At 50.5% G+C, this 27,202-nt stretch overlaps 1 protein-coding gene across 1 annotated transcript in view; it reads right to left on the bottom strand.

The window, feature by feature from the left end:
- Window positions 1-27,202, bottom strand: part of LOC140429419 (solute carrier organic anion transporter family member 4C1-like) — a 285,020-nt gene that overhangs the window by 224,783 nt on the left and 33,035 nt on the right. The window contains exon 2 of the mRNA XM_072516370.1: window positions 10,440-10,703. Coding sequence (XP_072372471.1) covers window positions 10,440-10,703 — 264 coding nt within the window. The remainder of the gene's footprint in view (window positions 1-10,439; window positions 10,704-27,202) is intronic.

The raw sequence follows: 27,202 nt of genomic DNA on the forward strand, positions 1-27,202 counted from the left end.
CCTCTTAAGACTGACTGAAAATGACTAATTCACCTTCTGCGATGAGGCTGTCCTGCAGTTGAAAAATAACATACCCACAAATGGTGAAGCTCGCTGAGCTGCAGGCAGTGAGAGGCAGAGGCAAATTGATCAAAACGTAGTTCGTTACCTAGAGCCCCTAGAGGTCAAGGTAGAAGAGGTTGGGCAAGCAGCCAGTATTTGCAGCTGTGTGATGACATCACCGGTGTCCAGGCAGCGTGCACGATGCATTCGTCCTGGCGCACTCATTGGTGCCTGAACACCTTTGATGTGCTCCCACAGGTGAAGGGTTAGCTATTGGGCGACAGGTTATCTGCTGCGCTCATGGCTAATGACGTCTATCCGGAGGCCCCAGACAGAAGCAGAGAACCATTACAATGACGCCATGCAGCAATCAGGAGTGCCATCGAGCGGTGCATCGGCGTCCTGAAGGTGTGGTTCAGGTGCTTAGATAGCTCTGATGGGGCCCTCCATTATAACCCTAGGAGAGTCTCCCACAACGTGCTGGCCTACTGTGTCCTCCACAACATCGCACAGCAGAGGGGCAACATGCTGGAGGAGGAGATGGTGGAACACCATGCCTTGTCCGAACAGGTGCATGTGGAGGATGGCCAGAATGGACAGGACATGGGGCCTGGGCAGGCACAGGCGGCCGTATGACGTGTGTGCCTGGACCACCGTGCACGGGACAACCTAATCGCCTCCAAGTTCACTAGCTAGGCGGCCTGGCCACCGGTAGACCAGCCCACCCCCACATATCATCCCCCCCTACCCCCCCGTCCTGTCCATCCCGGTGGCTACCCACCCCCTCCCCTGTACCCTCTTTTTGTACTCCAACACTCCCACATCAGCACCTGCATGGTGCCACCCTGTTCTGCCCATCGGATGTGCCAGGGACAGGTGCCCATCGGATGTGTCAGATGTGGTGCCAGGGGCAGTGCTAGTCGCATTGTTAAGGGACAGTGTAAGGGGCGGTGCCAAGGGGATTCCTCAGGGGAACTCTATGGGGGAGGTCCCAGTGGGGGGGGGGAGTTCCCAGTGTACATGGGGGGGGAATATTTGCCAGTGATTGGGGAGGGTTTAAAATAAAATGGAACGGTAACGGGAACTAATGCAAGGAATCAGAGGAGGGGGAAAAACAGACAAGAACAAAAGACAGAAAGGGGAATAAGAAAAGTGATAGGCAGAGAAATCAAGGGACAGAATAAAACAGGAGCACAGTGAAAAATAATGGGAACAGGACAGGGAACTTTAAAAGACGAGCGCTAAGGCTTTGTGCCTCAATGCACAGAGCATTCACAATAAAGTGGATGAATTAATCCCACAAATACATGTAAGCTGGTATGATATGGTCAGGTCTACAGAGACATAGCTGCAAGGTGACTGGGTATGGAAATTGAACATCCAGGGTATTCAGTATTTAGGAAGGACAGACAAATTTGTTAATGGTTAAACAGGAAATTAATGTAATAGTGAGGAAATATATTAATTCCAAGCTGAGAAACACGAAGGAGAAAAAAGTTTGTCAGGGTTGTATATCGATCCCAAAGCTGTAGTGGTGATGTAGGGAATGGCATTAAATAGGAAACTAAAGACACGTGCGATAAACAAATATTTGTAATTACCAGCGACTTTAATCTGCATATAGATTGGGCAAGTCAAATTAGTAACAATAATGTAGAGGAGAAATTCCTGGAATGCACACGGGATGGTGTTCTGGACAAATTCGTTGAGGGACCAACTGAGAACAGGCACCCTAGACTGAGTATTGTGTAATGAAAAAGGAATAATTGGCAATCTAGTTGTGCGAGGCCCCTTGGGTATGAGTAGCCATAATATGATAGAATTCTTCATCAAGGTGGAGAGTGACGTAGGTGATTCTGTGGAACAAAGAAATAGCTGACCAACGAAAAACATACTTTGATTCTGTCTTTCCAAAAGGACACAAATAATGTGCCAAAAATGTTGGAGAACACAGGATTCAGTGGGAGGGAGAAACTGAAGGAAATCATTAATAGTAGGGAAATGGTGTTGGGGAAATTGATGGGATTGAAGACCAATAAATCCCCAGGGCCAGATAATCTACATCACAGAGTACTTAAGGAAGTAGCCCTAGAGATAATGGATGCATTGGTGGTCAACTTCCAAGGTTCTATAGATTCTGGAACAGTTCCCACAGATTGGAAGGTAAAATGTAACCCCTCTGTTTCAAAAGGGAGGTAGAGAGAAATCAGGGAATAATAAGCTAGTCAGCCTGATGTCAGTAGTCAGGAAAATGCTAGAGTCCATTATAAAAGGTTTAATAGCAGAACACTTGAAAAACAGTGGCAGGATCAGACAGTCACCATGGATTTAAATTGTGCTTGTCAAATCTACTGGAATTCTTCGCAGATTTTTCCAATTAAGAGAAAACCTTCGGTGGCTAATCCACCTATACTGCACATTTTTGGGGTGTGGGGGTGAGACACACGCAGACACAGGGAGAATGTGCAAACTCCACACGGACAGTAACCTTAGACCGGGATCGAAGCTGGATCCTTGGCGGCATGAGGCAGCAGTGCTAACCACTGTGCCACCCTGCCCCCCTTCCTTCTTGAATTATAGGTTCTCTCTTCACATGCAAAGTCAGAGAGCAAGACGTTAAGAATATGAGAAATGGATTGAGTGAATAGAAGTGAAGGACACGAGTTGTGGAGTGTGACAGTGAGGCATAACTGTGAGATCAGGTGAGAGTGAGTCTTGGCTGTTCAGATGGAGATATAAGGTACCTGCAGAGCTGAATAATGGAGCTGCAAGGTGTTTTGGCCTGAGGAGTGTTGTGCAGGAGAATGATGGGGAATTCAGAGTGTGGGATTCCCACCCTTATGAGGTCACTGAACATTTTGGGACACTGTCTCCAGGTTCAAAGGGTCCAATCCTGCGGATGAATTCCTCAGCCACTTCCATTCAAGCATGCGTGGGTTGAGAGCCTGGTCTCTTATTCTTGTCCATGGGAAATGGCACTTCATTTCAGTCCTGCACATACTACAGCAGGACCTTTTGAGGCAGAGACCCAGAAGATGGCCATCCCGTGTCTCTTTTTCATTCTTTGAGGACAAGTATATATATATATATATATACACATTTCAGCCATTCTGACATCTGCTGGCATCCATTTAACTGGAAATCCTTCCTTTGACAAATCTGAGAGGTCACCACTCACACCTCTGAGATTGGTCAGGAAACCCAGAAGTGGGAGCTAAAGGACATTGGTAAAATCCAATGATCGGGATCCAAGCAGGTTCCAAAACTGCTCCCGCATCTCCATCTCCATCACCATCACCACCTGCTGTGATAATTTTAGATAAAATTCCAGGGACAGTATTTAATTTTGTTTTATGTTTGAAATTGTTCAGAAATGCTGCCATCGCATTCAAGGGGTTAATTTCCAAATTCTCAGCATTATAATGCTGACTAGCCCATGGAGTTCTGCCACAGTTTGTAGTCTTTGTAATTATCCTTAGGAAAACTGATTTCCTTGTGGAATAGATAAACGTACCAGCTTGTACATAGTCATTATCATATTATTGCCTGTGTCAGATAAACTTAACTGACCTTGCACTCAAAATGTGATAACTGTTCAAATTTATCTCTAATCTCAGGTAACACTCAATGATAATTACAGACGTTTCTGGTTCAGAGGAATTCATAAATTAATATATAGCTTGTTCAAAGCTCATAAAATTTGCTTTATTCCAAACAAATGATTGCCATCTTCCTATACTCTAACCTTATCATGATGCCTCTAATTTCAAGACCTCTTTATTTTATTTTGCAGCCTTGGAAGACTGGCGATTTTATCTGTGTCTCATTTTATCTATGTCTGCTTTCTAATTTCCAATCAATCAAGATAAATCATTACAGATGTTGAACTTTCATCGATTATAATAGTAAACTGTTTCTTTAAATGCTATTTAATACTACATAAGCCCTTGAAATATTTGGAACCAAATACTGTCACAAAAACAGAAGTAGTTTTAAGTATTGTTTTAGTAAATATTGGAAAGAAGGTATAGAGTTAAATGGCTTTAATTTGTTATTTTGCGTAGGACAGGGTAAAACTCCCATAATATTCATGTTAAAGAAAGTTGTTTGCATGTATGGGGGCTCTGGTTTCAGTTCAAACTGTGTTTCCATTGTGAGTTAGTTTGGAACGGGTAAAGTAAATAAGAGATTGGTGAAAGAATGAGATGTTGCTTAGCAACCAGGGGCCACTTTTAGGGACAAGACCTTTTTGAGTTTAGTTTTAACTGGAAGCCAGACTAGAAGGAGTGAGAGAGGGAACATCTCTCACAGCTTTCCTAGAAAAAAAGCCATAAAATGGATTCAGGGGCAAGGAAGCATGGTAGCACAATGCTTAGCGCAGTTGCTTTACAGCGCCAGTGTCCCAGGTTCGATTCCCGGCTTGGATCACTGTCTGTGTGGAGTCTGCACATTCTCCCTGTGTTTGGGTTTCCTCCAAGTGCTCCATTTTCCTCCCACAAGTGTCGAAAGACATGAGGCGGGATTCACCACAATCGGCGAATTGGCCCGACGCCGGCGCCATGAACGCCGCGAACCACTCCGTCGTCAAGCCAACCGGAAGTTGCGGAATCCTCTGCACTTCTGGGGGTTATGCCGGCGCCGGAGGGATTGGCGCCACGCCAGCCGGTGCCGAAGTTAGCACATGCGCAGAGCCGCCGGCGTGGTTTAGCACATGCGCAGACCCGCCAGCGTATTCTGCAGCATGCGCAGGGGGTGTCTTCTACCGCGCCGGCCATGGTGGAGTCCTACAGGGGCCAGCGCAGAAGGAAGAAGTTCCCCCACGGCACAGGCCCGCAGATCGGTGGGCCCCGATCCCGGGCCAGCCAGGCCACCGTGTGGGGCCCCCTTCCCCCCCGGGGCCGGATACCCCGTGCCCCCCTGAGGACCGCCCCAGCCAGCCTACCAGCCAGGTCCCGCCGTGTGGGACCAGGTCCAATCCACGCCAGCGGGACTGGCCGGAAACCGACAGCCGCTCGGCCCATCGGGGCCCGGAGAATTTCCGGGGGGGCCGCTGCTAACGGCCCTCGCCCAGCGTGGCGTGATCCCTGCTCCCGCCCGAAAACCAGTGCTGGAGAATACGGCGGGGCGGGTTTCGCGCCGCCACCCGGGGATTCTCCAACCCAGCGAATCCCGCCCTGTTGTTAGCTAATTTCAACATTCTGAATTCTCCCTCTATGTACCTGAACATGCGCCAGAATGTGGCAACTGGGGGCTTTTCATGGTAACTTCATTGCTGTGTTAATGTAAATCTACTTCTTCTGAGTCAGGGTTTCATATTTCATTCTGGGTCTTCGCACCCAATTGTAACACCAAGTTATTAATTGTTTTGCTCAATTTATCGATGATTAACTTTTTTATTCATACTTGGGCATCACTGGCTGGCCCAACATTTCATTGTCCATCCCTAATTGGCCTGATTGGCTGCTAGACCACTTCAGTGGGCATTTTAAGTGTAAGCTACATTTCTGCAGGTCTGGAGTCACATGTTAGCCAGACCAGGTAAGGATGGCCGATTCCCTTCCCCACAGGACATTAGTGAACCAGATGGGCCATCATTAGATTTTTAGGCCGCGTACTACCTGTTGCGCTGTGCCCAAACGGGAGCGCGACATACCCGGTAGATGCTGTGAGAGGTCTCCCGTGGGCTTCCCGGCAGCCAGTACGCCTCGCGAGATCTACCCAAATCTCACGAAGCTTTGCGATCAGCATCCTGTCCACAATGGGTGGGACCATGCCTTGCTCACTTAAGTAGGTATAAAACTCACTGAGGCGTGCTGACCTGGGATCTCTCGGGCTCCCAGCCTCTACCGGCCTCCCCAGGGAGACTCCAGCCAGCCGCCATTCAGTACATGATAGATTTAATTGGAAAATGTATTCCTAATCTCGTAGCAAAAACTTCCCACCTCAGAGAAACCATCAAGAAAGATACTATATTCCAGTGGTCTACTAGACATGAACAGGAATGCCAAGCATTACAAGAAACAAGGGCAGCACGGTAGCACAAGTGGATAGCACTGTGGCTTCATAGTGCCAGGGTCCAGGTTCCAGGTTCGATTCCCCGCTGGGTCACTGTCTGTGCAGAGTCTGCACATTCTTCCCGTGTCTGCATGGGTTTCCACCGGGTGCTCCGGTTTCCTCCTACAGTCCAAAGACGTTCAGGTTAGGTGGATTGGCCATGATAAATTGCCCTATGTGACCAAAAAAAAAGGTGATGAGGAATTATTGTGTTACGAGGATTGGGTAGAAATGAGGGTTTACTTGCCATGTATATATCTTGCTCTGCGCGATTTCTCGGTTTTTATTTGTTACGAGGTGGGGGGTTATTGTTTGTAAGGGAGAAAAATTGTGTTGAGAAACTTTAATGAATATATATTTTTTTTTTTAAAGAAGTGAGGGTTTAAGTGGGTCGGTGCAGACTCGATGGGTCAAATGGCCTCCTTCTGCACTGTATGTTCTACTGGTGGACCAGGTGGAATAGGGCGTCTCCTGGTCCATCAGAGGTCGCTGGGTGGTCAGGGGCAGGGCAGGGCAGCCTCCTAGCCCTCCCTCTTGAACATGGGCATCTTGGCACTGCCAAAATGGCACTTTGGCACTGTCACCTGGCACTGCCAATGTTCCCAGGTGGTACTGCAAAGCTGGCGGAGTTCTGCCAGGGTGCTAAAATGACAGTGCCAGAGTTTCCAGGTGGCAAGGTGCATGGCGAAAGGTCAGAGCTTGAGGGGAGCCATGCCCATGAAGGGAGGGTGGAGGGGGTATGAAGGGTGGTGGGGTGCAGGGCGGTATGAAGGGGCCTCCGGAAGATTGGAGGGGTGAAGAGTGGCGTTTCTGGAAGAGCCGGGGCCCGAAAGGGGACACGGAAAAACGTGTAAAGGGGGGCCCCTTAGCAACCCCGATTCAACCCCAATTCAACCCCGATTCGAAGTATGGGCTTGCCTGGTGAGAAAATCCTTAGGGCCCCAAAAAGTGACTACGTGTGGTTAGATAGCGGTGGGGAACTCGCCAACAGAACCGGGGAGAAATTCCCAGTAAAACCCACCATAAATTACACTTACAAACTTTTCCTTAATTCGAGACTTTTATTGAATTTGAATTGCACCATCTACTGTGGTGAGATTCGAAAACCAGTCCCCAGAGCAGTGCCCTGTGTCTCTGGATTACTAGTGCAGTGGCTAAACCACTATGCCACCACCTCCTCATAAAACTATAAGTTTACAAAAATAGATAAATAAAGAAGTGTTCAGCAAGTCCCAGCAAATCAGTTTGTTGGAGCTGCCTGCTTTCTGTTACATGTAAGATCTGTAACAAAGTTCTATTTGTCTATACCTGCAAATTTTCTAATATAGCGGAGCCTTTTTGTCCAAAGAAAATAACCAACTATGCTCTAATGTTGGAGAAAAGTTGGTATTTTTTCAGGTATATTCATGAACAGGTTTCCTTCAAGAACAGAATAAGGTTAGTTTCATACCAGGAAATACTGGTATTTGAATAAATCAGCAGCATTTTAAAGGAATAAGTGTGAAAGGTCAGATCTCTGAACTGTCTGGGTGCTAGCAGAGGCACGGTTAGAACATATTCACACGGACATTCGTATACAACTGTGCTACTTATACTAAAGCTTGATTACGCTGCTACTTTAAGTCCGTGCCAGCTAAGAATACTTCTGGTATGTAGCTATCTAATATCGTGAAAAAGACAGTAAACTACACAGAAATACATGTTTTCCTGAAATGTTTCAGTTGTACCCCCTCCCACTTAAACGTCTCACTTTTCTTGTGAAGATATTGACATTTTTGGCATCATGTTTTGGTTTGACCAGTCATCCCTCACCCAGTATGCCAGCCTAACCACTGAGTCACACCAGGCAAGCCCATACTTAGAATCGGATTAATAAATAGAACATTATCTGATATTCTGCTTTGCAAGCCCATAGATGCCGATGCCAATTATAGGACTGCCTCCACATTTCTGGCTGAGATGACAAGAACTCAATGATCCAGTCAACACCGAACTAACAGTGTTAACTATTCATTACAATTGCACTTGTTCACAGACTTTCTATGGGATTTTACACTGGAGCTTGCTATGATATGGAACTCATTTCACTGCAGTGCTTTCTCCAGGAGATCCAGGACCTGTGTAAACAGGGCAAGCAAATGTGTATTTCTTAAACTCAGTTGAAGAATCCTGATTGAGTTACAAAGTATAAATTAGCAGAGCTAATTCATTGCCAAATCATGTGCAGAAAGGGAAATGGAGGAAGAAAAGATATGAGAGAAGGGATTGAGCCAGAAAAGAAAAAATTGAAAGAAAATTAATATTTGAAAATCTCCAGCAATAATTAAAATCTGAAGGAATAAGCACATTTAGAAAGATTAATGTTCAGTGCCAGAGAATTTGCTTGGCAATAATTAAGACTTGCTTTACCTTAAAATTTCACTTCACTTAAACGCACAAGCCACGTTTTCTGATTAGTCGATAACTACTCCAACTTCACACCCTTCCATGCATTTCAGTGGCAAGTTTCTCAATGAGATTCTGTTATACCAATGCTTCTGGAGGGGCAGGGCAACTCGAACAGCAATCTGAATTCTGCACATTGGTGATCACTAGAAGTTGCTGTCTAATTTGTTCCTTACAAAGTCTGCATCAATATTAGCCAAGGATTAAACCTAGTTTATACAGCACAGTGCCATATCACATTATATGTTCACCTACTGAGCCATTAGGAGGTACTGCTTAAGGTAATTAGCATAAGCGAGTAACGTCAAAAGAGGAAAGGAAAATAATCAAAGGGAAATTAGCTTATTAAGGGCACGATCTAAGGGCCTCGTCACACCCGACTCGATTAGTAACGAAGCCAATAAATCTAATGAGATCTCACGTCACAATCAGGATCATCACCATTGAGGTTGAAGTCCAGACTTGCTTATTAAAGTGAGCAGTTAGTCTTATGTGAATATGTCTACTCTGGATCTACAAAGCGCCTGGGACCTAATGGCCTTGCCTCAGAGACGGTGAGCGGGTGCCGTTTAGCACTGGTGTCACAAACGTGGACCAGGTGCACCGGCACTTGGGTAGGTCTCCCATGCGACTGTGGGCCCCTGGGTTCTCAGGCTCTGGGAAGGGTGGTACCCTGGCACCTCGATGCCACCTGGGCACTGTGGCACTGCCAGCCTGGCACCCTGACAGTATGCCCTGGGAACCCTGGCAGTGCCAAGGTGCCATCTTTCTCATGCTGAGGATCAGGCCTGAGGGTGCTCTGCCCTTATGTGGTGGGGTGCAGGGGTTCAACGATCCCCTTATTAGTGAGTTGGGGCCATGGGGGGTCTCGTGCAGTCTTTTTCAAAATGGGGATCGCGGCATTTGCAATCGCAGGAATTCAGGCGCAACGGCCGCAGCAGCCAGCTTTAATAACTGCCGGCTGCGAGCGGCTTTAAAAATGGCGGCTGCAACCAACGTTAAAAATGCAGGTGTGCTGTGCATGCGTGCCCGCTTATCAGTGCACATGCCCGGAGTCCAGAGAGAAACACCGCCTCCACCTGACGTCAGCGCCCTGTCCAAGAAGATTTTTTTTTTAAAAATTCAATTCAGTCTTCCTGCATCTGTCTTGAATATGCTCTGTGGCTGAGCTTGCAGAGCCCTCTTTGATAGTGAATTTTTGGGATTAAAAAGATTCACAATACTTTGGGTTAAGTAATTCCTCCTCATCTATGTCTAAAATCGTCGCATTGTAATTTGCAGACAATATCCCCAGACTGTAAACCTGAGGAAAACTTATATTTGCATCTGCTCTGTAGAGTTCATGGATAATAATGCCCATTTCAATTAGGTAATTTCTCATTCTCCGCTACTCTAGACTATAGAATATCAGCCCAGGGTCACCTCTCGGATTATAGGTTAGAGAAAATGGTGGGTTGCGAAGGTTGGCTGGCGTGAGTCGTGAATGTCAGCCAGTTGGTAAAAATGGGTCCCAGGCAAAAAAGTTTGAAAAAAACTGGTCTAGCGGAGCTCAATCATGCAGGAAATGGGACTTAGTGCGGCCTCGGCAGGGTGTTCCTCACTGAGGCCCATAAATGAAGCAGACTCCCGTTTAAAAGCGGGGTCATTCTCAGCCATTCTCGGTCATTCTTGGGAAACACTCAGCTAAACGCGCCCGACATGGGACTCTATTATTTCTGTTAAATCACGGCCTATGTCTCAATGATGCAGGTTAGTAAATGGCACGTATTCCCTATAATTTCTTATACCCAAGTTAAATATCAAATTAAATTACCTTTTTGAAACTACCATAATGTACAAAGCTAAATTTAAAGCTAAAGCTAAATAATACTTCCATAAACAAAACATATAAAGCATACCTCTTACTTCAGCACCAAAATTATACAGGCCACTGGTGAAATGAGGCATGCAAAACACAAGGGATCCCAATCCAAGCATAAAAGCTGAGAAAGCCAGCCATCGTGGTTTGTGTCCCTTTTGTCCTTGGTAAGAGACAAAGAGGGATAAAATGCAGAAGGACATATCATAGCCTGTAGAGATCAATCCTGTGGTGAAGCTGTTCAAGTTGTATCGTTTCTCAATTGTGCTTATGTTGATGTTCACCAAACCATTCACTAAAGTACCTGCAACACAAAGAATGTTTATAATTTTAAAGCAAGAAATAAATTCCAGCAATAATACTATTGAGAATGACAAGAACATCACGAGACTGCCAGCACTCCAACTTCCCCTCCAAGTTGCATACCATCCAGAATTGTAAATATATTGTCAATCCTTCATTGTGTCTGGGTCACAATTAGAATACCCTACAGAAAATCTTCATGATAGATCATAATCACAACGACTTTAATCGTTATAGAAGATGGCTCAAGAGTACCTTTACACTGCAAGAAGGGAGCAACAACAAAGGGCAACAGACGAAAGAGAAAATGCTGGAAAATCTCAGCAAGTCTGGCAGCATCTGTAGGGAGAGAAAAGAGCTAATGTTTCGAGTCCGATGACTCTTTGTCAAAGCTAACAGACAGAGAAAGTACAAAATATTTATACTGTGGAGTGAGAATGAAAGATGAGTCATAGCCACAGAAACCCAGAGAAACCGAGTGCTGATAGCCACAGAAACCAAGGGGAAAGAGTGCTAATGGCAGTCCCCAGAGAGAACAAAAGATGTGAAAGGTCAAACAGCAGAGAAACTAACATCAGAGGATGAACTGTAGATGTGGGGGGGTGGGGAAGGAGGAAGAAATGAGGAGAAAGATGAAGGAAAGGTGGATAAGATTGGGGGGGATTAAATATACATTAAGAAAGAAAGAAATGGTAAAAGACAGTTAAAATGAAATGAAAACAAATGGGTCGAGGTGGGGTAGAGCTGATCATCTGAAGTTGTTGACTTCGATGTTGAGACCGGAAGGCTGTAGCGTGCCAAACCGGAAGATGAGGGGCAGGATTCTCCACTCCCGCGCCGAAGTGGCCGCGCCGTCGTGAACGCCGTCGAGGTTCACGACGGCGCGAAACGGCCCCGATCCCGACCAATTCAGGGCCTGACATTGGGCCAGGATCGGGGCCGCGTCATCTACACGCGCCAGGCCTTGCCGCCCGCGTAAAGGCGCCGCCGCATAGATGACGCAGCCGGCGCCGCATAACGGGTGTCATCCACGCATGCGCGGGTTGGCCGGCGCCAACCCACGCATGCATGGTTGCCGTCCTCTCTAAGTCCGCCCCGCAAGAAGATGGCGGACGGATCTTGCGGGGCCGCGGAAGGAAGGAGGTCCTCCTTCAGAGATGACGGCCCGACGATCGGTGGGCACCAATCGCGGGCCACCCCACATTTGAGGTACCCCCCGGTGCAGGATCCCCCCTCACCCTCCCGCAGGCCGCCCCCCCCCAGCGTTCACGCACCGTTCACGACGGCAGCGACCAGGTGTGGACGGCGCCAGGGGGAACCCGCTATTTTGGCCTGGCCGCTCGGCCCATCCGGGCCTGAGAATAGCGGGGGTGCCGGAGAATCGCCATTTTGGGTGTCTCTGGCGATTCTCTGGCCTGCGGCCTGCGGAACTCGACCGGGCCGTTCCCGCCGCTTGGGAGAATCGCGGGAGGGCGTCGGACCGGCGGCCCGGGAAATTTTGGCGGCCCAGGCGATTCTCCCAACCAGCGCGGGAGTGGAGAATCGCGCCCGAGATGTTGTTCCTCCAGTTTGCATTGAGCTTCACTGGAACATTGTAGCAGGCCAAGGACAGACATGTGGGCATGGGATGCAGGGTCATTTGTTAAAATGACAAGCAACGGGAAGGTCCGGGTTCTGAATGCGCACAGACCGAAGGTGCTCAGCAAAGTGATCACCCAGTCTGCGTTTGGTCTCTCTGATATAGAGGAGAGTGTGGTGAACCACTGTATTATATTGTACAAACTGTTCTTACTTATGGTACTTACTGTTTGTTACATGTCTGGGTTTGTCCCTGCTGGCTCCGCCCCTCAGGCTCAAGTATAAAGGTAGCTAACCTCCAGCCCTGCCCTCATTCTGGGACCGGCTGCCACGAGGTGTCTTTTAGCTAATTAAAGCCACAGTTTACTCTTCCGACTCTTGTCTCTCATCATTGATGGTACATCAGAGACCACATTGGGAGCAGCGAATGCAATAGACCAGATTGGAAGAGGTGCAAGAGCTGCTTAATCTGGAATGAGTGTTTTGGGCCTGGGATTTTAAGCATGGAAGAGGAAAAGGGGCAGGTGTTACACTTTCTGCAATGCATGGGAAGGTGCCACGGGTGATGGGAGAGGTACTGGGTATGGTGGAGGAGTTGACTAGATTATCTCAGAGGGAACGGTCTCTGCGTAATGCTGAAAGAGGGAGTGAAGGGAAGATGTGTTTGATGATGGCATCCTGCTAAAGTTGGCGAAAATGGCGGAGGATTATGCTTTGCATACGGAGGCTGGTGGGATGAAATGTGAGGACGAGGGGGACTCTATCCTTGTTCTGGGAGGGAGGGGATGGAGCGAGGGGAGTGGCGCGGGAGATAGACCGCACACTGTTGAGGGCCCTGTCAACAACTGTAGGTGGGAAATCACAGTTGAGGAAGAAGGAACACATTTTCGAAGCACCATTTTGGAAAGTGGCATCACTTGTGGAGCGTCAGTACTATAGTCATCCAAGAGTTAGAAATTATTTTAATTTAAGGGCAGCACGGTGGCACAGTGGTTAGCATTGCTGCCTCACAGCGCCGAGGTCTCATGTTCGATCCCGGCTCTGGGTCACTGTCCGTGTGGAGTTTGCACGTTCTCCCCGTTTGCGTGGGTTCCGCCCCCACAACCCAAAGATTGTGCAGGGTAGGTGGATTGGCCACGCTAAATTGCATCCTAATTGGAAAGAATTAATTGGGTACTCTAAATTTATTTATTTTTAAATAAAAGAAATGATTTTAATTCTCCAAATGGTTCCTGAGTAACGATTCTGGCAAGACAGTCGGATCCATCCTAAGTCTCCAATTTAAATCAGAGTATCGAATGGTTCGCAGTGTTGGGCAATTGGCCATGAGATTTTTTTTTTTTAATGCATTTTAATCCACACCTCTCACACTCATCTGCTGCCCCCTGAAAGAACCCACTCATTCTCGCCCGAGTCATATGCACCCTGTGCACCACCTTAAACTGTATCAGGCTCATCCTTGCACAAGAGGTGATCCCGTTTACCCTTCGCAGTGCGTCACTCCATACTCTCCAATTGATCTCCATTCCCAACTCCGCTTCCCATTTCTCCTTGATCTTCACCACCCGCTCGCCTCCCTGCTCCCCCAGCCACTTATATATATCCCCAATTCTTCCCTCCCCTTCCACATCTGGAAGCAGCAGTCGCTCCAGCAGGGTATATCCCGGCAAGATACAGAACCCCTTCCAGACCTTTCATGCAAGTCCCTAACCTGTAGATACCTGAACTCACTACCCCTCGGCAGCTCTACCCTCTCCCTGAGCTCCTCCAGACTGGCGAACCCTTCCTCCAAATACAAATCCCTCACCTTGACCAGCCCCACTTCCCTCCACCTACTGTATACACTATCCACCCCCCCCCCCCCCCCCCCCCCCCGGCTCAAACCCATTCTCGCACAGCGGCGTTAGCACCGACATCCCTTCCACCCTAAAATGCCTCCTCAGCTGATTCCATATCTTCACCGTGGACTGCACCACTGGGCTCCCTGAATACCTACTCGGAGCCATTGGCAATGCTGCCGTCACCATAACCCTCAAACTAGACCCCTTACAAGATTCCTCCTCCATCCTATCCCACTCTACTCCTTCTCCTTCCCACCACCGCCACACCTTGCCCACATTCGCTGCCCAATAATAATGAAGCAAGTTTGGCAATGCCAACCCCCCTGCTGCCTCTGCCTCTGTAGCAGGGTCCTCCCCACCCTCGGCACCTTCCCCACCTGTACAAAGTCAGAGATGATTGTGTCCACTTTACGAAAAAAGGACTTTGGTAAAAAGATCGGGAGAGCCTGAAAGATAAACAAGAACCTCGGCAGAATATTGATTTTCACCACTTGGACCCTCCCCGCCAACGTTAAGTGCGGTTTATCCCACCTCTTAATATCCTCCCTGGCCTCCTCCACCAGCTTCATTAAGTTCCACTTATGGAGCCCCGTCCATTCCCTCGCTACCTGAATCCCCAAGTACCTAAACCTATCCCTCGCTACCGTAAATGGCATCCCCCTAAATTAGCCCGCTGTGCCAGCTCATTCACCGGGAATACCTCACTTTTCCCTACATTCAGCTTGTATCCCGAGAACCCTCCAAACCTCACCAACAGGCCCAGAATAAAATGAGATATTTTAACTTCCTGGGCAATTCCCATGCAGTGCTTGCTTGGGGACCTCTGGGGGGGATGAGGGGCAGCTCCATTTTGCCGACAGCCCGGGGGTTTCCCGATGGCGTGGTGCTGCACTACAATGGGAAACCCCATTGACCAGCCAGCGAAACGAAGCATCCTGCCGGTGTGCTGAACCAGAAATCTGGTGCGGCGGAGCGGGGTGGAGAATCCAGCCTGAGGTATCCCTCAGCGCATATTAATGCATCAACACACCCATTTACTTTACCTATTGTTGCACAACATTGTTGATTGTAGCCACGTAAATTAGCTGACTCCCGATTAGAATGGTCAAATCCCGATCTAAAATGGCGAACAGAAGAGGCTGATGGGAAAATCAACCAACAGGACTCAAACAGACAGCTGCAGGTAAAACAGTGTATTCGCCTCTGGGGAAGTCAGTCCAGACCGATACCTGCAGCCATCAACATCACAACAACCCAGCCATCTGCATATTAATCAGCAATCACCGGGAACAATTGCTACATATTAGCAACTCAAAGCCGACCCAGACCTTTCGGCGCCAGCAGGAGCTGACACAAAGAAAGGTAAACAACCACCCCTCGATCAAGGAATCGCTCCAGTATTGGAGCATATTGAACCAAGTGATTGGGACCAAGTCCAATCACTTGGAACCAGGTACAAGGTCCGCTCCGAGAGGCAGGAAGCCCCTGGGGACTATAAGAATAGGGGCCAAGCTCAACTCTTCTCCTCCTCTCCGCACCCTTCGAGACCCTTGCTGCAAGAAGACCGTAAGTTTCACTCCAACGATCGCTACCAGATAGACACTCCTGACTATTGACCTATACCAGCTTTTGAATCCCGCAGGCTCAGAACCCATTCGAAAGACCATTCGTTTCCCTGACCTGGTGGGCCATCTCCAAAGTTAAGTATTGGTTTTTTAGTGGTAGGTAGTAGTTTAGAAGTAGAATTATTGTATAAGTATTAATTGCTGTATATAATAAATAGAGCGTTGATTTAACTCTTACTCAGCGGTGTGTTGCATTATTAATCATTACTTGGACTTGAACCACGTGGCGGTATCAGAAAGATACCTGGCGACTCATGAGCAAAGGTGACAGAATTAGAGCAAATAAACTAAGGCTAAAACGAGCAACACAATGAACCGTTAAGAGATCCTTAGAAATCAATGATGAACAGGTAAACCTGTAACTGTAATTACTGCCTTTAAAGAAGAGATAGTTTTGGTGCAGAAGAGATACATTGCATAGTAGAGAGGGTTGCAATTGAATAAGGCTGAAGAAGCTCATCACTCATGTTCGTATGAGGAGAACACAGATCAGGAGGCGATGCAGTAGGCTGCATACCCATATCGTTTTGACAGCTTCAAAACGCGTCCATGTAAAGAGCATCTTCAATATCCCAATGGCTTGTTCCATGATGTACAGGGTGGGGGTGGTCTTGTGATTCGCGTTGAAATGTTCCTGTACTTTATTGATGGGGTTCCTCATCATGAGCTAGGGGTTTGAAGGGAGGTAGCCTATACCTAATATGAATTATCATTAAATCTGCTTCCTGGAATTAAAAAGTCTGGAACTTAGACGACTTCAGTATCAAAGGCGTCAGAAAGTCTGGTGTAAACACCTGCATGAACTTTTTTGTGCGGTTTGTTATGGGCCAGGGTTTAGAGAACCCCAAAGTGGATCATGGAGTTCACCTGACCTACAACTTTTAATAGATTGTGGTGTGGGGAGCACATGGCCCACTCTACAGGTGTGGTACAGCAGAAATGGAAAAGTATTTTTTAAAGCAAAACAATGTTTATTCTATGAACTCAAGTTAACCTTTTTAAAACAAACAGTGAACATCTTAGCAACCATTAATTCAAATACAACCCCCAAAGACTACAACACTAAGTAAACCTTTAAGCTTTCCTTTTTAACATCCATACGACTTAAAAACAAAAACCTTCATCAACAGCACATCAGGTTAAAGTCACTACTGAAAACATTTATAATTCTGAATTCACCAAATGATCAAGAGAGAGTCTTTTGATGGCAGAGAGAACAGCAGTACACCTGCTTGGTCTGGCTTCAGCTCCAACACTGAAAACGAAACTAAAACACACCCTGCAGCCTGCTCAAAAACGAAAGTAAAAAGCTGACAGACAGCCCAGCTCCACCCACTCTCTGACATCACTGCAGTAATAAACAACCATTTCTTAAAGGTACTCTCACTACAGATACTTATATACACACCCATTTATAAACACCCATTTCTCAAAGGTACTCTCACATGACAGGTTGCAAACCGAGGTACACTGATGGATAAATATTCTTTGTTGGTTATAAATTCTCCTGGTTGCTTGTGGAGGTGCTCAAATTTCCATGTGTGTCCAGTCATTGGAACCATGAGCCTCCTTTTGCACTGTAAATTCTATGTCTATGTTGATGTGATGGAATGGCCAGCTCGCATGCAGGAATCACCAAGGTGGACGGTGGAAAGTACTACCGTGGGCAGGAGTCAGACATTGTCAAATGATGCGAAGCACCAGAGCTCATTGCAGAGCGGGTTGTCATCGTCCTCCATACTATGGACGATACATGTTGTTACTGCCAACCCAAGGCCCACACCCCATACTGCGGCAGGTATGCATCATGGAGGGGGTTGCAGGTGGGGGTGACCGGGGTCAGGGGCGGGGGTGTGGTGGGGGGGAGGGGTTGTGGGAGTGGGATGCAGTGTCCGTGCTCCAGCCAGAGCCCACACGAGTCGGTGAACCTGAAGGCGATCAGAGCATCCCATGCGCGTTGGCTCTGGCACACACGTTGTGCAGCCTCTCGAGCCTGCTTGGGGTTATCTGCTGCGGTCATGGCTTATGACGCCTATCTGGGGGCCACTGACCGACATGGAAACCCGCTTCAACAAAGCCGACCCAGCGACCAGGGGTGTGATCGAGCAGTGCTTCGGCATCCTGTAGAGTGCATGCTGGGTGTGCCGGGGGAGAGGAGGGTGGCGTCGGGCCGGAGGGTTTTGTGTGTGGGGAACCTGCTGGTGCCAGGTCCCTGAGGGAGACAGTATCCGGGTGGCCATCGGGGTACGCTACGTAGGCATACTGGGGGTTAGCGTGGAGTAACTGCACCCTTTCAACCAAAGGGTCCGCCTTGTAGAGTCGTACGTGCTTACGGAGGAGTACGGGTCCTGGAGCTGCGAGCCAAGTCGGGAGCGACACCCCGGATGTGGACTTCCTGGGAAAGGCGAAGAGACGTTCATGGGGTGTGTCATTAGTCTCAGTGCATAGGAGCAACCGAATGGAGTGCAGTGCATCGGGGAGGACCTCCTGCCAGTGGGAGGTTTCTCGACCGTAGGGCCAGCTGGATGGCCCTCCAGACCGTCCCGTTCTCCCTCTCCACCTGCCCGTTCCTCCGGAGGTTACAGCTGGTCGTCCTGCTGGAGGCGATACCTCTGCTGAGCAGGAACTGACGCAGCTCATCTCGCATGAATGAGGATCCCCTGTCGCTGTGGATGTAGGCGGGGAAGCCGAACAGAGCGAAGATGGTGTTGAAGGCTTTTATGACGGTGGCAGACGTCATGTCGGGGCATGGGGTGGCAAAGGGGGTCTGGAGTACTCATCGACCACACTGAGGAAATATGTGTTACGGTCGGTTAAAGGGGTGGGAGGCCTTCACCAGGCGCGCGCGGTCCGGCTGGTAGAAGTGCCGTTTGCACTCCGCACAGACCTGGCAGTCTCTGGTGATTGCCCGTACTTCCTCGACGGAGTGGGGCAAATTGCGGGCCTTGATGAAGTGGTACAGCCGTGTGACTCCCGGTTGACAAAGGTTGTGGTGCAGAGTCCGGAGACGGTCCACCTGTGCGCTGGCACATGTACCTCGGGATAGGGCATCGGGGGGCTTGTTGAGCTTACCGGGGCGATACAAAATCTCATAATTGTAGGTGGAGAGTTCGATCCTCCAGCGCAAGATTTTATCGCTTTTGATCGTGCCCCGCTGTGTGTTGTTAAACATGTAAGCTACCATGGACTTCCGGTTGCGGCGATGACCAGCTAAGCCGCACGTTTCGGCGGCTCAAGCTCGAACGGACCTTCGGGCTCTTTTAAGAGCCCCAACGGGGAATTTTTTCGGGACGAAACCCGGTGTGGGGTGAGGCAACAGGGAGTCCCCCCCCCAACGAAAAAGAAAAATATCGGCGGTGGCGGCCAGATCGCGAAGAATCCTCGAGGGCAGTGGCAGAAGAAAAAAGGAGCAAGATGGCGACGGAGGGAGCCCAGGCGACATGGGGGCCAGACCAAGACGAATTTTTGAGACGGTGTGTGGAGCTGCTCAAGAAGGAGGTGCTGGCCCCGATGCTACAGGCAATTGAGGGGCTTAAGGAGGCACAAAAGACCCAGGAGATGGAGCTCCGCGTGGTGGAGCAGAAGGTGACGGACAACAAAGACGAGATCCTGGGCCTGGCGGTCAAAACGCAGACGCACGAGGCGCTCCACAAAAAGCGCATTGAAAGGATTGAAGTCCTAGAAAACAGATCACGGAGAAAGAACCTTCGGATCCTGGGTCTCCCCGAGGGAGTGGAAGGAGCGGACGGCGGGGCTTACGTGAGCACGATGCTACGCTCGTTAATGGGAGCTGAGGCCCCCTCGGGCCCCTTGGAAGTGCAAGGGGCTCATCGGGTCCCTGCGAGGAGACCAAAGGCGGGAGAACCACCTAGGGCGACGATCGTGCGATTTCATCGCTTCAATGACAGATAGGTGGTTCTGAGATGGGCCAAAAAGGTACGAAGTAGTAGATGGGAGAATGCGGTGGTACGGGTGTACCAGGATTGGAGTGCGGAGGTGGCGAGAAGGAGGGCGAGTTTTAATCGAGCCAAGGAGGTGCTACACAAGAAGGTGAAGTTCGGGATGCTGCAGCCGGCGCGACTGTGGGTCATGCACCAGGAGAGGCATCACTACTTCGAAACGGCGGAAGAAGCATGGACCTTCATTAAAAACGAGAAACTGGATCAGAACTGAGGGACTGATGTTAGAGGGGAAATGATGTATGTAGAGATGTAAATTGGGGAGGGGGGGAAACTAAGAAATGTGGGCGCCGGTGGGGGGGAAGAAGAGACATAGGCGGGGGATGGGGAATGGGAGTGGGGTGGCAGAGGGAGCTGCGCCACAAGGGGCGGGGCAACTATAGAGAACACGGGGCTTACTGTTCTTGTTCCCGCGCCAGAAAGATGATGGCGGGAAGATAGGCGCAAGGTAGATGGGAGTTCCCCACACGGGGGGGTCAAGGAGAGAGCGGGAGAAGCTGGGGTCAGTTGAAGTCAGCTGACTTTCGGAAGCAATATGGGGGGAGCAATCATGCTAGATGGGGATCTAGCGGGGGGGGGGGGGGCGCGGAGAGGATAACTGGGTTGCTGCTGCAGAAATCAAAGAGGAACTGGTAAAAGAAAGGGTGGTCGGGGCTGGAATGCGCAGCCTGGGGAACGGGTGGGTGCGCGGAACCGGGACGTGGGACTGGCCTAGAGAAGGTGATGGCTAGTCGACACGGGAAGGGGGCAGGTAGCCCCCCAGTTCGGCTGATCACGTGGAACGTGAGAGGCCAAAATGGGCCAATTAAAAGGGCCCGAGTGTTCGCGCACTTGAAAGGACTGAGGGCAGACGTGGCAATGCTCCAGGAGACGCACCTGAAGGTGGCAGACCAAGTTAGGTTAAGGAAAGGATGGGTGGGACAGGTGTTCCACTGAGGGCTGGATGTAAAGAACAGAGGGTTGGCCATACTGGTGGGGAAACGGGTGTCATTCGAAGCTAGGAACATTGTAGCAGACAGCGGAGGCAGATATGTGATGGTGAGTGGCAGACTGGAGGGAATGGAGGTCGTGTTGGTTAACGTGTATGCCCCAAATTGGGATGATGCGGGACTTGTGAGGCGGATGCTGGGACGTATCCAGGACCTGGAGGTAGGAAACCTGATAATGGGGGGGGACTCCAACACCGTGTTGGACCCAGGGTTAGATAGATCTAGATCTAGGACCGGAAGAAGGCCGGCAGTGGCCAAGGTGCTTCGGGGGTTTATGGACCAAATGGGGGGAGTGGATCTGTGGCGATTTGTTAGGCTGAAGGCCAAAGAGTTCTCCTTCTTCTCCCATGTTCACAAGGTGTATTCCCGGATAGATTTCTTCGTTTTGGGAAGGTCACTGATTTCGAGGGTGGAAGGAACTGAGTATTCAGCCATAGCTGTTTCAGATCATGCCCCACACTGGGTGGACCTGGAACTGGGAGAGGAGAGGGAGCAGCGTTCACTCTGGCGACTGGATGTGGGATTACTGGCGGATGAGGGAGTCTGCAGAAGGGTGCGGGGATGTATCGAGAGATACCTGGAGGCCAATGACGGCGGGGAGGTCCGAGTGGGAGTAGTATGGGAAGCACTAAAGGCGGTGGTCAGAGGAGAGCTGATCTCCATCAGGGCCCACAAGGGGAAAATAGAGGCCAAGGAAAGGGAAAGACTACTGGGGGAGATTTTGAGGGTAGATAAAGAATACGCGGAGGCCCCGGAGGAAGGACGAGACAGGGAGAGGCGACGACTCCAGATGGAGTTTGACCTGTTGACCACAAGGAGGGCGGAGGCACAGTGGAGGAAGGCACAGGGGATGAGATATGAATATGGGGAAAAGGCGAGTCGCCTGTTGGCCCATCAGCTGCGAAAGAGGACAGCGGCGAGGGAGATAGGGGGAATTAGGGATGAAAAGGGAGCTACGGTGCGGAGAGCAGGGAAGATAAACGAGGTGTTTAAGACCTTTTACGAGAGACTGTATAGGTCCCAACCCCCGGAGGGAAAAGAGGAGATGCGGCAGTTTTTGGACCAATTAAGGTTCCCGAGGGTGGAGGAGCAGGAGGTGGAAGGCCTGGGGGCGCCGATTGGGGTGGACGAGGTTACCAAGGGGCTGGGGAACATGCAGGCAGGGAAGGCCCCGGGACCAGATGGGTTCCCCGTGGAATTTTATAGAAAATATGTGGACTTGTTGGCCCCGCTGTTGGTAAGGACCTTTAACGTGGCCAGAGAAGGGGGGACCCTACCCCGACAATGTCGGAGGCGACGATATCGCTAATCTTGAAGCGGGATAAAGATCCGCTGCAGTGCGGGTCCTATAGGCCTATCTCACTGCTAAATGTGGACGCCAAGTTGCTAGCAAAGGTGCTGGCAACGAGGATAGAGGATTGTGTCCCGGGGGTGGTGCACGAAGACCAGACAGGGTTCGTAAAGGGGAGACAACTAAATGTCAACGTGCGACGGCTATTAGGGGTGATAATGATGCTCCCAGCAGAGGGGGAGGCAGAGATAGTGGCGGCAATGGATGCAGAGAAGGCATTTGATAGGGTGGAGTGGGAGTATCTATGGGAGGTGCTGAGGAGGTTCGGGTTCGGGGACGGGTTTGTCAGCTGGGTTAAACTCCTCTATGGGGCCCCAACGGCAAGTGTGGTCACAGGTCGGCAAAGGTCGGAGTATTTTCGACTATACAGGGGAACAAGACAGGGATGCCCGTTGTCCCCATTACTGTTCGCGCTGGCAATTGAACCACTGGCCATAGCGCTGAGAGACTCCAGAAAATGGAGAGGGGTGATTAGAGGGGGAGAGGAACACCGAGTGTCACTCTACGCGGATGACTTACTACTGTATGTGACGGACCCAGTGGGGGGGGATGACAGAGGTCATGCAGATATTGAGGGAGTTTGGAGATTTCTCGGGATATAGGCTTAATATGGGAAAGAGTGAGCTTTTTGTGATACACCCTGGGGACCAGAGTAGAGGGATAGATGGCCTACCGCTAAGGAGAGTGGAAAGAAACTTCCGATACCTGGGGATTCAGGTAGCCAGGAGCTGGGAAACCTTACACAGACTTAATCTGACACGACTGGTGGAACAAATGGAAGAGGATTTCAAAAGGTGGGACATGCAGCCGCTGTCACTGGCGGGCAGAGTGCAGGCAATTAAGATGATGGCCCTCCCGAGGTTCCTATTTGTGTTCCAATGTCTCCCTATACTGATCACTAAGGCCTTTTTTTTAAAAATAGATAGGAGTATCACGAGCTTCGTGTGGGCAGGGAAGGTCCCGAGGGTAAGGAGGGGGTTCCTACAACGTTGTAGAGACAGAGGGGGACTGGCGTTGCCGAATTTGGGCGACTACTACTGGGCCGCCAATGTGGCGATGATTCGTAAATGGATGATAGAGGGAGAGGGAGCGGCGTGGAAAAGATTGGAGATGAAGTCCTGTAAAGGGACGAGTTTAAAAGCGCTGGTGACGGCGCCACTACCGCTCTCACCAAAAAGATTTACCACGAACCCAGTGGTGGCGGCAACATTAAGTATCTGGGGGCAATGGAGGCGACAGAGGGGTGCGCTGGGAGCCTCGGTGTGGTCCCCGATCAGGAACAACCATAGGTTTGCCCCAGGGAGGCTGGATGGAGGATTCCAGAGCTGGCACCGGGTAGGAATCAGGAGAGTGGGAGATTTATTTATAGACGGGACGTTTGCGAGCTTGGGAGCGCTTGAGGAAAAGTATAAGCTGCCCCGGGAAAATTTCTTTAAATATATGCAGGTGAGAGCGTTCACGAAACAACTGGTGAGGGAATTTCCGCAGCTCCCGACACAAGGGATCCAGGACAGGGTGCTTTCGGGGGTGTGGGTCGGGGAGGGCAAAGTGTCAGAGATATACCGGGAGATGAGAGAAGAGGGGGAGGAGTTGGTGGGCGAACTGAAGGGAAAATGGGAAGAAGAGCTCAGGGAGGAGATTGAGGAGGGTTTGTGGGCTGATGCCCTAAGTAGGGTAAATTCCTCTTCCTCGTGTGCCAGGCTTAGCCTGATCCAATTTAAGGTGCTGCATAGAGCACATATAACAGGAGCAAGGTTGAGCAGGTTCTTCGGAGTGGAGGACAAGTGTGGGAGGTGCGGGGGAAGCCCGGCGAACCACACACATATGTTTTGGTTGTGTCCGGCACTGGAGGGGTATTGGAGGGGAGTGACGGGAGTGATCTCGAAGGTGGTGAAGGCCCGGGTCAAACCAGGCTGGGGGTTAGCTTTATTTGGAGTTGCGGATGAGCCGGGAGTGCAGGAGGCGAAAGAGGCCGATGTCGTGGCCTTTGCGTCCCTAGTAGCCCGGCGTAGGATTTTACTCATGTGGAAGGAAGCGAAACCCCCTGGACTGGAGGCCTGGATAAACGATATGGCGGGGTACATAAAACTGGAGCAGATGAAGTTTGCGCTGAGAGGATCGGCTCAAGGGTTCACCAGGCGGTGGCAACCGTTCCTCGACTACCTAGCAGAACGTTAGAGGGAAGATAGATGACCAGCAGCAGCAACCCAGGGGGAGGGAGGGGGGGGGGGAGTGGGGGGGGGGGGGGTAAATTGTTTGGGTTTTTGGAGGGGGAGAGGGGGCAGGGGGGAGTATTACTTTGTGTTATTTAGTTAGTTTACCATGTTAGTTACACAATGTTATATATTGCAGTTATCATGTTACTTGTATTTTTATTTCTTTGATTTGTAAGGGAGAAAAATTGTGTTTGAAAACTTCAATAAAATATATATATTTTTTTAAAAACACGTAAGCTACCGACCGTTGGTCAGTGAGGAGAGTGAATCTCCTGCCGGCCAGATAATGCCTCCAATGCCGCACAACTTCAACGATAGCTTGGGCCTCCTTGCCGACGGATGAGTGTCCAATTTCAGAGGCATGAAGGGTTTGTGAAAAGAATGCCACGGGCCTGCCTGCCTGGTTGAGGGTGGCGGCTAGAGCGACGTCTGATGTGTCCCTCTCCACTTGAAAGGGTAACGTCTTGTCAACTGCTTGCATCGCGGCCTTGGCGATGTCGGCCATAATACGGTTGAAGGCCTGTTGAGCCTCGGCCGTCAGGGGGAAAAGAGTGGACTGGATGAGTGGGTGGGCCTTGTCCGCATAGTTTGGGACCCACTGGGCGAAGTAAGAAAAGAACCCTAGGCAGCGTTTGTGGGCCTTGGGGCAGTGGGGAAGGGGGAGTTCCATGAGGGGGCGCATGCAGTTGGGGTCGGGCCCAGAACTCTGTTCTGGACCACATAGCCGAGGATGGCTAAGCGGTTCGTGCTGATTACACACTTCCCCTTGTTATAGATGAAGTTTAGGAGAGTGGCGGTGTGGAGAAATTTGGCAAGGTTGGCATCATGGTTCTGCTGATCGTGGCCGCAGATGGGGACATTGTCTAGGTACGGGAAAGTGGCCCGCAGCCCGTACCGGTCGACCATTCGGTTCATCTCCCTTTGGAACACCGAGACCCCGTTGGTGACGCCGAAGGGAACCCTAAGAAAATGGTAGAGGCAGCCATCTGCCTCGAAGGCAGTGTATGGGCGGTCCGCCTTATGGATAGGGAGCTGGTGGTAGGTGGATTTTAGGTCTACAGTTGAGAAGACCCGTACTGTGCAATCTGATTGACCATATCAGAAATGCGTGGGAGAGGGTACACGTCAAGCTGCGTGTACCGATTGATGGTCTAGCTGTAGTCCACGACCATTCGGTGTTTCCCCCAGTTTTCACCACTACCATTTGGGCTCTCCAGGGACTGTTGCTGGCCTCGATGATGCCTTCCCGAAGCAGCCGCTGGACCTCGGACCTGATGAAGGTCCTGTCCTGGGTGCTGTACCGTCTGCTCCTGGTGGCGATGGGTGTGTAATCCGGGGTTAGGTTTGCGAATAGAGAAGGTGGGTCGACCTTTAGGGTCGCGAGGCCGCACACAGTAAAGGGTGGTAGGGGCCCGCCGAATTTCAATGTTAGGCTTTAGAGGTTACACTGGAAGTCCAGGTCGAGTAGCAGGGCAGCGCAGAGGTTGGGGAGGATGTAGAGGCGGAAGCCGCTGAATTCTACGCCCTGGATCATGAGCGTGGCTATACAGTACCCCCGGATTGCCACGGAGTGGGACCCGGGGGCCAGGGAGATTCTCTGATTGGCGAGGTGTACAGCGAGCGAGCAGTGCCTTACCGTATCGGGATGGATGAAGCTTTTGGTGCTCCCGGAGTCCAGCAGACAGGAGATCTCGTGCCCATCGATCTTCACGCTTGTCGAGGCGGTGGCTAGATTGTGCGGGTGTGACTGGTCAATCATGACCGAGGCGAGTCGCGGCTGGTCGTCGCTGGTGTCGGACGATGGGGTGTCAGGGGGGCACGGGTCCTGGTACGATGGTGGCGCCCATGTACCGTGGGGGAGACAAGATGGCGGTGCCTGGAGATCCTGAGGTGGACGAGATGGCGGCGCCCACGGGCCGCATGTGGCGGGGGTTGAAAAAGATGGCTGCGCCCATGGGCCGCATGTGGTCCGAGGAGGGGAAGATGGTGGCGCCCACTGGCCGCGCGTGGTCCGAGGAGAGGAAGATGGTGGCGCCCACTGTCCGTACGCGGCAGGGGGTCGGGGCGATCGTGGCGACTGAGCGGGCCTGGCACACTGTGGCGAAATGCCCCTTCTTGCCGCAGGCCTTGCAAAGGGCGCTGCGAACCGGGCAGCGTTGGCGGGGGTGTTTTTGCTGCCCACAGAAGTAACATCTAGGGCCCTCGGGGTTGGCTGTCTGGCACGTGGCACAGGCGTAGGATTGGCTAAGTGGGATCCCCGGGAGCTGACTACAAGTAGAGAGCATGTGTCTGGTGAAGAGCGTGTTCGTCTGCTGGGCGTAGTTCTCTTTCAGTAGCGCCATGGCTTCATCATAGGTCGGCGCATCCTGGATAAGCGGAAAAACATTGGAGCTCAGCCGCGAGTAGAGGATCTGGATCTTCTGAGCTTCCGGAATTGGGTCTGGTGCAGACCTGATGTAAGCCTCGAAACAAGTTAGCCAATGTTCAACGTTCTTTTTGGCGTTGCTTGATTGAGGCGATCGCTGCAGGCGATCCGGCTTGATGCGGAGGTCCATCTTCTGAAAACTTTAGTGTAATAAATTGATGCACGATCAATTGCACAAGGACGAGACTTGAATACAACTGAGGCTTTATTACACTAAGATGTGTGGCCTCCTACAGCAGCTGGCAAAATGGCTGCTGTATGGGGAGCACACATATTTATACTCCGCCTACTGGGCGGAGCCAGCAGGTAGGGACTACCCCGTACCTGTAGTACAGGGCCTTACCACACATCTCCTAATATATACAACAACGGTGATTACCACAGCCACATCAGCCAGTGAATGTGCCACCTCCCTCTCTGACTGGCTCAGGCCAGCAAGTGCCCGAGCAATGCCGCCGACTTCCTCAGCCATGACCCGCTATGACTGGGCCAAGCTCTGGAGCAACGCTGCAATGT

The sequence above is a fragment of the Scyliorhinus torazame genome, chromosome 9 (assembly GCF_047496885.1).
Source record: "Scyliorhinus torazame isolate Kashiwa2021f chromosome 9, sScyTor2.1, whole genome shotgun sequence".
NCBI classification, from domain to species: Eukaryota; Metazoa; Chordata; class Chondrichthyes; order Carcharhiniformes; family Scyliorhinidae; genus Scyliorhinus; species Scyliorhinus torazame.